The sequence below is a fragment of the Furipterus horrens genome, unplaced genomic scaffold, assembly GCF_987537825.1.
Source record: "Furipterus horrens unplaced genomic scaffold, mFurHor1.1.pri manual_scaffold_12, whole genome shotgun sequence".
Classification (NCBI taxonomy): domain Eukaryota; kingdom Metazoa; phylum Chordata; class Mammalia; order Chiroptera; family Furipteridae; genus Furipterus; species Furipterus horrens.
In genome coordinates this window covers 45584372-45596436 of record NW_028327182.1, presented here as the reverse complement: position 1 = coordinate 45596436, position 12065 = coordinate 45584372, and the positions used below count along the sequence as shown (strand labels likewise).

The 12065-nt window shown below is 40.2% G+C and overlaps 1 protein-coding gene across 3 annotated transcripts in view; it reads left to right on the top strand.

The window, feature by feature from the left end:
• The window catches only part of ENOX1 (ecto-NOX disulfide-thiol exchanger 1), a 303179-nt gene that overhangs the window by 283000 nt on the left and 8114 nt on the right, over positions 1–12065 (top strand). For all 3 annotated transcript variants that reach the window (XM_090258345.1, XM_090258343.1, XM_090258342.1), the window contains one exon: positions 8742–8827. In XM_090258345.1, coding sequence (XP_090114471.1) covers positions 8742–8827 — 86 coding nt within the window. The remainder of the gene's footprint in view (positions 1–8741; positions 8828–12065) is intronic.

The window sequence follows — 12065 nt, the reverse complement described above, 5'->3', positions numbered from 1 at the left end:
GGTAGGAGTGTCATGGAGATGAGCAAAAAGGTGAAGGGGTTAAGAAGTACAAACTGGTAGTTACAGAATAAGTCATGGGGATGTAAAGTATAGCAAAGGGAATAGAGTAGCCAAAGAACTTATATACATGACCTATGAAAATGGACGGCAGTGTGAGGATTGCCTGAGGGGGTACGGGTGCTGGATGGAGGGGGGCAAAGGGCAGAAAATTGGTACAGCTCTTAATAGCATAAAAAATAAAATATATTTTAAATTTAAAAAAGCAAGTGGGCAAAATTGAACAGCTTCAAACAAACCTGTTAGGTACACATTCATTTGAGGATGAAAAGTAACAATTAAAGGAATATACTGAGTTAAAACTATCTCTGAAATATAGTTTGGATCAAGACGTAAAGGAAAAATGGTAAATTAAAAAGATTACTGGATTAAGGAAACTTTTTTGTACACATTTTGTTATATTTTAACAAAGCAACTTGTATGTTTTTAATGTTTTAAAATCATGCATCATCTTTCCTTTCCAGTGAAACAAAAAGAAAACTTTAAAATAAAAAAGAATACAGTTACTATAGAGAATGCCAATTCTCAACAAGATCATACAGATTCTGCTAGTTCTCCCATCGAGTGGTAGGACTCAAATCATGATTAGGACAGAATTGTTTTAAATATGTTTTATTGATTATGCTGTTACAGTTGTCTCAATTTCTTTTCCCTTTGTTCCCCTCCACCCATTGACTCCCCCTCCCTCCGGTTGTCCCCCCCACTTAGTCCATGTCCATTGGTTGTTCATATAGTTCTTCTCAACCTCTTCCTATCTACACCACTCCCTCCTGCTATGCTTCTTAATTCCTGCACCATCTCCCTTCTTTTCCCCCCTGCCCCCTCCCCATTGACCTCCCCCCAATATGTTCCCCATACCTATAATTCTTTTCCCACTCTCACTGCCTACTTAGTTTGCCTTTGTTTCGGTTCCCTAGCTTCTGTTGTTGGTTGTTGTGATGCCATTTTCATTTTAATGTTCATAGTTTTGATCCTTCTTCTCCTAAACAAGTTCCTTTAACATCTCATATAACAGTGGTTTGGATCTAATGAACTCTTTCAGTTTTACTTTGTCCTGGAAACACTTTCTCTGCCCTTCTATTCTGAATGACAGCTTCACTGGATAGAGTAATTGTGGTTATAGGTTTTTGCTTTTCATTACTTTTAATATTTCTTGCCAGTCCCTTCTTGTTTGCAGAGTCTCTTTTGAGAAATCAACTGATAGTCTTATTGGGATCCCTTTCTACATAATTCTCTTCTTCTCTCTTGCTGCTTTTAAGATTCTCTCTTTATCCTTAATTTTTGACATTTTGATTATAATGTGTCTTGGTGTGGTTCTTCCTGGGTCCAGTTTTTTTTTTAACTCTGTGCTTCCTGGGCCTGTAAGTCTATTTCCTTCCCCAAGTTAGGGAAGTTTTGCTTCATTAATTTTTCACATAATTTTTCAATTTCTAGTTCTTCTTCTTCACCTTCTGGCAACCCTATGATTCGGATGTTGGCCCCCTTATAGCTGCCCCACAGGTTTCAGAGCCTCTCCTCATTTTCCTTACTTTTCGTTTCCTCTTTCTGCACTGGTTGACTGTTTGTTCCTTCCCTGTGTTCCGATTTGTTGATTTGATCCCTGGTTTTCCTTCCCTCACCACTTGTTTCATATGTGTTTTTGTTCATTTCAGCAGGACTAGCCTTCATTCCTTCCCCATCTTGTTTAAGATCTGCTGTTGTGTCTGTAAGCTGTCTTATAACTATAGCTCTGAACTGAGCCTTAGAAAGATTATCTATCTGCTGATTCGATAGGTCATGTATTTGCTGTCTAGTCAGCTGCATGGTTGGGATCTCTATCATGATCCCTGCCATCCTGACAGGTTTGTTTACCTTTCCTTCCTGGGCAGGGCTGTCACACCTCCTACGGTATAGGGGGCGGAGCTCTGTGCACTTGTCACTACTGGGTGACCCTTCTCACCATGCTGTGGCGCTTTGTGTGGGGGCGGGGGTCCAAGATGGATTCCTGACATTCACTCTCCACTGAGAGACAGGGAGCCTCCTCTTCCTTCTCCACGCCCTTTAGCCCTCACAGTCCAAGGCAATGGGTGTCTGCCTTCCCTGGCATTGGAATTGTGAGCTGACGGGTTTGGTCTGCAGCCAGGGTTGCTCCCCAAGCGCTTCTTGCCTCCCCTTAAATATGGGTGTCTGTGTTTACTGCAGTCCTGCCACCTTTCACCACAGCTGCCGCCATCTGCATAGCTTGACCTCTCTGCCCCGGCTTCGTCCCTCCTACCCATCCAGACAAGCACCACTTGTTTATAACTTCATACGTTGGACTTCCATGTAACTTTATTTTCTGGAACTTCTGGTTATTTCTGGTTTTGCGGTAGGTGCAGTTTTTCTTAGTTGTAGAGTGAGATGGAGTGTGTCAGTCTAGGCCTCCATCTTGGCCAGAAGTCTGAGAGAATTTTTTTTAAGTGTCACCTCAAGCTGCAAAGATGTCTGTCAAACATCACAACTGAACATGCCAAAGGTGAAACCATGTTGTCAAAATGCCCATTTAACCCACCCAAATGTCTCAAACCCACTCTTCACTGCCCAAATTTTAATTTTTTAAAACAGAAAAGAGTAGACTATTACATGTTGGTAAATGCTAACTGTCCATATTCACATAGAGCCACAGTGTAATCTCTGAGCCCAATATACAGAGAAAGGAAGAAAAAGCTTCCAGCAGAGCTAAGGAAGCAGAAGGTTTTTCTTTTTTCCCATAGAACATGGTGGTATTGATTACATAAAGATTTTATTGAGACTGGAAGAGATAAAAATGAATTTAGAACAGAAAGGGGAAGAGATTCTTTTCTCACTGTATTCTGCTCAATAACAACCTCCCCCCATAAGGTGAGACCCATGGTGTAAAGGAGAAAATGGCCTCAAAAACAGGACAACGGAGCACAAGAGGAAAAAAATACTACTATTTGTTCCCAGGGACTGGAGAAAATTTAAAAACAAGGCTGAATTCCATCAGTTCCATTAGTCATCTCCTCCTTCATCTTCATCTTATTTACCTTCACCCCTTCTCAACCCCACTGATGGGCTCCCAGGAAAAGAAACCCACATAACATCTGGCTGTAAAGGTCAGCAGGGATTCATTTCATGAGCCATGGTGAGACTGGAGTAACCCAGGCACCTCATTCTCAAAGGGACAACACACAAAATCTCACTCTTGGGCTTGGGTAGAAGGATAGTGGCTCAGAGTGGACTAGAGTCATACAGGGTCAAGAATATGTACAGATTTTGAAGAAAAATTATATGATCCAAACAAATAGTAAAAATGTATTTTTTTGATTATTTGCATAACATTTTAATTGTTTCCTATTAACATATGACATGTGCAAACCTTTATTTAAAATATTTTTGTATCAATTAAAGAGTGAATGAAGCAGTAATTATCTAGCATTATTTGACTAACTTAAATGCTGCTCCTTTGGTCTTAGGTCTATAAATGAAAGTAAATTAGATGATTTTGATTAGAAAAGCTCAAAATGTGTCTGTTGACATGGGTCTTCTTAATGAGGAATTTGCCACAGGTTGTATAGAGCTGGTTTGTGTAGCTTTCTAAAGTAGTTTTTAAAGTCCTGACATGTGCAAAAAGCTCAAGCATACTGACACCTCCTCTACTCCTCTTTTATTTTCTTAAATTATATATTTAACAGTTGTATTTTCCATTGTTGGGAAATCCATTATTAAATATGGAGACCTCAGCTTCTACATGGAAATGGCCAAGACCAATTGTTGAATCCATCCCTTTGGAAATCTACCAATTCGGTAATGGCTAAGTTCTCCCCCCTCAGTTCTTAGTGTTCCTTTTATCAAGCCTTTAGGTCCCTCCCAGAGGACAATAAAATGGTCTCCAGTTTCTGGTTTGTAACATTTTTCATTAGATTTTGAGTTAGACTTGTCCTTTTTCCCATTTGCAAAAAAAATTTAAAAAAACCTCCCAGTTCCTTTAAAGGAGGTGAAAAGAAGCTTTAGTTAATTATTTAGTATGCTCCCTTCAAATGACTCAGATCCAAAACCAGGAGCTAGAAACTTCATTTTCTCAGACAGCATGATTGGTGCTTCTGGGATGCTACTGGTATGGGCAGGGAAGGAACTAGTGAGGAAGAAGGGTACAGTGCTTGGAGGATGATGACTAATGCCTCCCACTTCTGTGATATATCTAGCAACACTGAGTAAGTTTGTTGCCATTCATAGGAAAACGTTGGGAAACTTTTATTTAACTCCCTGTCTTGGCCCCACATGTATGGAGTGGCAATTGCTAAAATTTTATAAAGAAAATCTAATGGCTTGATAATATCAACTAAAACTGAGATGGTTTTATATATCCTCCTAAGGAAAAATACTCATGTCTGGGTCAAGATTTCTAATCTGATTTTAGAAATATATATAAAAATCATAAAAGCATTTTTCCTTAGTTTTTAAACAAAATAGTTTCAATAAAAAAGGGTCCATGCCCAAGGAAACAAAACCAAAGATAAACAAATAGGACCATATTAAACTAAAAAGCTTCTGCACAGCAAAGGAAATAAACCATTAATAAAACAAAAAGACAGCCATTTGAATGGGAGCAGATATTTGCAAATGATAATTCTAATAAGTGGTTAATAACAAGAATATGTAAAGAACTCATGCAACTCAACTACAATGAAAAGTGAACAATCCTATTAAGAAACAAGCAGAGAATCTGAATAGATATTTTCCCAAGGAAGATATAGAGATGGTCAACAGGCACATGAAAGGGTGCTCAACATCGCTAATTATTAGGGAAATACAAACTAAAACCACAATGAAATATCATATCACACCCATTAGAATGACTATCATCAATAAATAAACAAATAGCAAGTGCTGGCAAGGATGTGGAGAAAACAGAACCCTTATATACTATTGATTGGCCTGTAAATTAATGCAGCTACTATGGAAAATACTATGGAGATTCCTCAGAAAATTAAGAACAGAACTACCATAGCAATTCCTCTTCTAGTTATTTATCCAAAGAACATGAAAACATTAATTCAAAAATATATATGCACCCCTATGTTTATTATTTACAATAGCCAAAATGTGGAATAACCCATGTCCATCAATGTCTGAATGGATAAAGAGATATGGTAGGTAGGCAGGTAGGTAGATAGATGATAGAAAGATAGGTAGATATTAAAATGGAATACTAGTCAATCATTAAAAAGATGAAATGCTGCCATTTATGGCACTATGGATGGAGCTTGAGGGATTTGTGCTAAGTGATAAATCAGATAGAAAAGGACAAAAACCTTATGACTTCATTCATATCCAGAATATAAATTTTTTAAAAATAAATAAATGAACAAGCAAAACAAAAACAAACTCATAGATACAAAAAACAGATTGGTGATTAACAGGAGGAAAGAGGGTAGAAGTAGGGAAAGATGGGTAAAGGGGGCGAAATATATGGTGGCAAATGGAAACTAGGCTTTGGTGATGAGCACTGTAGTGTATACAGATATCAAGTTATGTTGCACACATGAAAATTATATAACAGTATTAACCAATGTTACCTCAACTAAAAATTAAATTTCAAAAAAATTTTCATGCCCCAAACACCCAAGTTATTCTGTCTTTCCGAATCCCTAACAAGATGAGTTAAAGTCAGGAATCATGAGTGAAAATGTTGCAAAGTAATCTGGTTTTTTAAATGTTATTACATCATTTATTAGACAATTTTTAAGGTTCTTATATATCCTCATTTGTCAATAATTGAACAACAAAACAGCAGAAATTTTAAACAAGCATACTGGCTATTCTTGGTTCTAGAGGATAAGTTCATCCAATACATATTTACCATAAGTGCATACTACATTTACAACAATGAACCAGAACATGAAAAGACTAAGGACAGAGTTCCTTGAGGGCGCAGACCAAGACCGGGACTGAGGACAACCAACAGTGAAGGAGAAGGACAGTACATGTGCACAGAGTGACTACCCTCAGTCCTTCCATTTCTGGTATCCCACAATTTCTTCTTTCAGCTCTTCATCTTTTAGGCCAAGTGTTATCAACCTCACCTCCATACCTTCACCACCATCCTCTTCTGACTCATTCTAGTTATTCCACTAAATACATTTAACTTCATGTCACATCCCCTTGGGCATTTATAGGAGAGACTGTGGGTTCTTCGGAGATGTTGCTAAGTCTCTGTCCAGTGAAGATAGTAATATAAAATTTTTTTCCCTATTTGCTGAGGCTCGTGGGTACTTAACTCATAAGACTGCCCAAGCCCCTCTACCTTCTGAGATGCCCTCGCCCGTGAGAAACACACATCCTTGTCACTCCCAACGCTGCAGCGCCACACTGCTTGCTCCTCATCTCAGCCCCGCCATCTCCCCTGTGCTCAGTCAGCTCAAAGCCAGGTCTGTCAGTCTATTGTCTATGCAGATTTCCAATGCAGGAGAGGAATGCTGCCCCCTCCTGCAGCACCTCTCCTGACTCTTGGAGCGCCCCATCTCCTCCCTGTGTGTGAGAAGAACCGCTCACTAGAAACACCTTTGTCTAGTCACAAAGCCAGAACTGACTCCTACTTCTCTCCTCCTTACAGAGAGGGGATCTGCCTACCATTTGCTGGAGGCTCTCTGTTGGAAAGTGGTGGACAGAGAACCGCTTGTCTTCAGCCTGGGACAGCAGGGAAAGCCCCATTCACCATCCTGCAGAATTATGCCTCCCGCCCCCTTAAGAAATACAAATGAATGTGTTATTTTTTAAATACTTCTAATTTTTCTTTTTTAGTAAATCATTCATGAGCTTCCATATCTTAACTCTTGTTAGTAAATGAGTTATGTACAATTCCACTTCACCAGATTTGAGAATTTCAGACACAAGAAAGTAGTTGCCAAAGGTAGAAGGTTAAAAGATAGATTAACAAATGAAGTGCTAGGAGGGGAACCAAACAATACCACCTAAGTACATTAAACATTTGCCACCTAACGATATTAAAACTAACATTATTGCCTTTTATCATCACCAACATTTCATAAAAAAGGACATTTTAGAAAAAAATAAAGAAAGGAAGAACATTATCTCAGAATAAAATGGTAGGGATTAATATCTCAGGAAAAACAGATTAGTTTCTGAAAGTGAGGTTCAAGCTCTAAGGAAATATGAAATTAATTATTTCTGTCTTCCTCATTTCACTGCAAACCAAGAAAACTCACCTAAAAGCAGTGTTCTGAGGACAAGTCTTTGAGAGTGCTTATCTACGCATTTTGGTTCTTGGCCTCAGACTAACGATAAACTGCTAACTTTTCTTTAAAAACTGGCAAGCATCCAAAGTGTCACACAGGAGATTAGGGGACCGTGAGGACCTACCCCTGATCAACCCAAGGTTACCTGCTATTCACAGGGTGACCTAGTTAGTACAAGAAAGACGAGCTCTCATCTAGTCTCTCCCTGACTGCATTTCATACAAGGTGGGCCTTTCCTTTGCTTTAGCTTTCAAGCATCAAAGCTTCCAAATATACAATGGGAGGATTTATCCTCAGATTTAAGTCAGCTCAAAACCTGCTTAAAAGAGAAGCAAACATAGCAATCTGAACACAGTTCTGTAACAGATACAAGCATACAGTCTGTGGAGTCAACGTCCTCATATCCACTAGTTTGACTCGGGATATAGGAGCAGGGAGGGTAGAAAGGTAATGCTTTTACCTCAGCCATGACACCATCATCAAGCTTTTCATTTGTCAGTACAATGTTGACAGTTGATTTTTCACAATAGAAAAGCCTTCTGATTTATTATCAGCCCTCAGCCAAACCATCCATTTCTGGACCTTTTAAATGATTCGTAAATTACTGCAGAGAGAAGGAGAAAGCAAGCGGGCCCTCTTAAAAAACAGCAACAACCATGGGAAAACAGAAAAGGTTCCAGAAAATATTCATGCTTCCTTCTGTGGCAGTTAGGGGAATATGAACTAAATACTTTTCATAACTAGCAGCTATAATTGTTGGGGAAATTTGAGGCAGTGTGATGTCAGACACAGCTGTATGAGCCATTTTCATATGGCAGAGTCCACTGAGGGAAAGAAAAGAGATAATTTTATCTTCCCAATAACTAGAACTTTATATTGGTAAATCAAGCATAACATTGGTAGTGGAAATGCTTCCTGGAACCTTTGTTTAACTACACCTTCATTCACCTATATACGTATTATCTCAGACTAGCTTTCCTAACTACTACTATCATTCCATGAGATGGAGTGTTCTCTTTGTCATGTTACTATTACTGTCCTCAGAAAGGGCTGTTATTGAAAGGTTTTTGTTTTTCTTTTTATTTATTTATTTATTTATTTATTCATTTAATTTTAGAGAGAGGGGAAAGGAGAAATAGAGGGAGAGAAACATCACTGTGTGGTTGCCTCTCACTCGTGCCCCCAACTGGGGACCTGACGTGCAACCTAGTAATGTGCCCTGACTGGGAATTGAACCGGTGACACTTGGTTCACAGGCTGACGCTCAATCCACTGAGCTATACCAGCCAGGTGGGAAAGCTTTTTTGAATGCTGTTAGAAAGGGCAAGACTTTATATGACTTAGCCTGACAAAACCATCACTAGAGTTAGGTGACATTATAATATGTCATCCAATAGATGAGACTTATTTGCCTCTCAATAACCAATGTTTGTATTTTTAATTCAGGCATCATATCAACGTTTCTTCATGTCCATCCTTTCGGAGCCAATATAGAATATCTCTGGTCATACATGCAACAGCTGGACTCCAAGGTAAACTCTTGTTCCAAAGGGGGCCTGCATTGCTGACATTGAACGTGCTGATTGCCAGCTGCTGGGGACCATGTGTGCTGCGTTAGGGATACAGTAGCTTATGGAGGCTGATCAGCACCTCTCCTTTTCAAGGACCTCGGTTTTTGCCAGATAGTTTTCTTCTTTTCACTTTTGTCTTTGTAGAAAAAAGAGCAGTTATCTAAAATGACGACTTCAGCAGATGTCAGATTACTTTTAAAAGCATTATGAGGGGTTTAAATTTGCAGTTTGGCCTGAAAGTTCCCAAAACAAGGGAAAAATCAGGTCAGAGCAGCTAATGGGGCATTATCCCTAGACCATATTCTCACAGAATTCTGTTAAGGGCTCTATACAATAGACAAAAAATTATATCAAATAACATAAAGATCTGATATGACTCTCAAGAAAATTGTTATTAATGGTTGTTTTCCAGCATTATTCTCTAAATGACAAGAATGACTAAGTCAGCTCTCTGCCCCTCAAGGGTCACCCTCTTAGTCAGACATCACTCCTCATTTCTCTGTGACTGTTTTTCCCATTTGGAAATTAGCTATACTCCTAGCCCACTACCCAACGGGAAGGGGCAAAAGAGCTCAATTGTGTATCGAATTTCAGTCAACAATGAGAGGGTACCCTGCAGAAATAAAGTGATACCACTAACCAGTGCTGCTTGTGCCAGGAGGCCTTGAAAGAGGATGGATAAATACAGTATCAAACAGAGAATTGAGGCCTGTCACTGAGTAGCTTGTTAAATGTCTTGCTGGGAAGAAAAATGGAAAAAGAAGCTCTTCCACAGAGCACAGCAAAATTCATGGAATTTGTAGGACTAGGAGCATAGCCCGCAGTTCTTTGACCTTGAAATACACACACATAAGTCACTCTAAATTTTCAGTGGTTAGTATCGATTAAATTACACGGTGTTCTTATTTTAATTCAAATGATCTTACCAATTCATGATCCCACAATTGCTTGACCTTTCTAATAGGTCTTATACTTCCCCTTGAGAGAAGTCATTTGGAACAAAAACCATTTTTCAGCCATAGAGATTCATGCCCTTTTATTCTATCACAACTAGTGAAAGGGTAAATCGCAAGGCAGGGTAAAACGGAAGGAGAGATTGTAAGATTCTTGAAGTTAAGGATCATAATAGTGTCTTCTTTGTGAGCTCCCCTCATGGATAGGGAGGTAATAGAAAATGCTCATTTTAACTCATATGAAGTGAGAAGTAAGAGCTATAGATGTCACCCGGCTGGTTTGGCTCAGTGGATTGAGCGTCGGCCTGCGAGCTAAGTGTCGCTGGTTCGATCTTCCAGTCAGGGCACATCAGAGAAGGAAAACTCTGACTCCAAAAAACCTCCGCTGCCTTGCGGCATACCTCTTCAGGGGAAAGGCTAAGGGAGTAAACCCCGACAGAAAATCCGGAGCCGGAGTCCCTAAGGCGGTTTGACGTTGTAGTCAACACCGGCAACTCCTGCGGCGCACCTGAAGCCAAGCTGTATTGACTCCGTCTTTCCCTTGGACCCTTCAGCTGCGAAGAGAGGGGGGGTCTGCTGCATGGGCAACAGCAGACCCTCCATATCACCCTGCCCAGGCTCTGTAGCTCCAGCTTCACTGGAGAGGACACTCCAGCGTCATCGCAAGATGTCGATTCAACACGGGAGGAGACAGATACCGTGTCACTCCCGAGTCAGACTGCACAACCATTCTCGGCGGTGCAGATAGACTCTTAAGAAGCTACACCATCGTCTCTCGAGATGGACGGCTGCCGACGAGATGTCACCTTGTTGAAATAAAGCTTTGAGGGGCTTCTTTGTGTTTTGTTGTTGCTGTTGTTTTGTTTTGTTTTGTTTTGCTTTTCCCCTTCACCAATACCTTTCTTCCTCACTATTTCCACTACCTTTGCCTGGAAAGTTAAATGTAATACTGCACACACCAATGTGCTTGGCCCAGAATAAGCCCCCAAGAAATCATTCCTCTTCTTGCCCTTCCCTTGTATTGTTGACATTTCTTTCCTCCCCTTTATGGAAATCATAAATGAGAGGCCTTTGCGAAGAAGCAGTTGTTGTTTAAGTATAAGCTGAAATAGTCAAAGAGTCTAATTGTCATTTATATAAGAATTCCAGGGCTCTGGTCTCCTGTGCTCTGTCAGGGCAGGCTGGTGATCTATGCATCTATGAAATGTGTGTGCATGTGTGTTGTCACAAAGTGTGTGCCTGCACATGTGTATGTGAAATCACCAGGAGATGATAAATAGTGAATTATTTGGATGGCATAGAGGCTCTTCTTTTACTCCTCCCCTCAGGACAGAGCATCCATCATCCATTGGCTCAGGCGAGGGCTGTGTGGTCTCCCTCAGATGTCTCTGAGGAGATAATTCATGTACCTGATCTCTGGTCATTAGATGATGGGCCTTTCCAGGAGAGATTCAATCAAGGGAAATTTCATTTCATCTCAGACTGGTACTTTTATTTTAGAAGATAATGAAGGAAGTATTTTCCTCACAGAGGAATTACACAGGGTTTCCCCAGACAGCTATCTGTCTCCTGAATGAAATGCTCAGTAGAGCTGTCAAGTTTTTACCTCATGCCTGAAGTAAAACATACATCGAAAAAGTGCTGTGACTTAAAACTCCTGGGTGCTAGGGATTGGACTAAATATTCTTTCTATCCCAGTGAAACTGAAAGGATATTGACTTTTTAATCCAGACAGCAAATTATTGCAATATATTGGAATTCTATATCCTCAGGGCTTTAAGCAGAAAACAAAATAATGAAAGGTTGCCCTCTAAGTACCCACTAGAGCCTTGTCCCTGCATCAGCCACAAGCCAGCCCTCCGATGCTGAGGTTCTCCAGTGCAGCGGCTGGTGCACCTGCCCCTCGTTAACCGGAACCAATGGGTGTCACATGGCTCCCCACCAGATTTGGTTAATGTTGCATTTTAGGTAATGGCTTCCTCCTGGCCTTCACACCAGGGGAGGGTTGTGGGGTGGGGGGCTGCTGGCTCCAGTAGGATAGCTTTTTAAAAATTCCACTTAAAACAACACCATTTCTTTGACATCAGACATCACCATCACCACAAATGTTGTAAAATTACATTTAGATTCTGCCTATCCCAGTGCTGATGAGAGCAAGGAAAGTAGGTTCTATCCAGCCTGCAGAGGGGCTGTTTTTATTAGGATTTTCCAAGGTCACATATGGGTGTAAGAATGATCAGAAATGG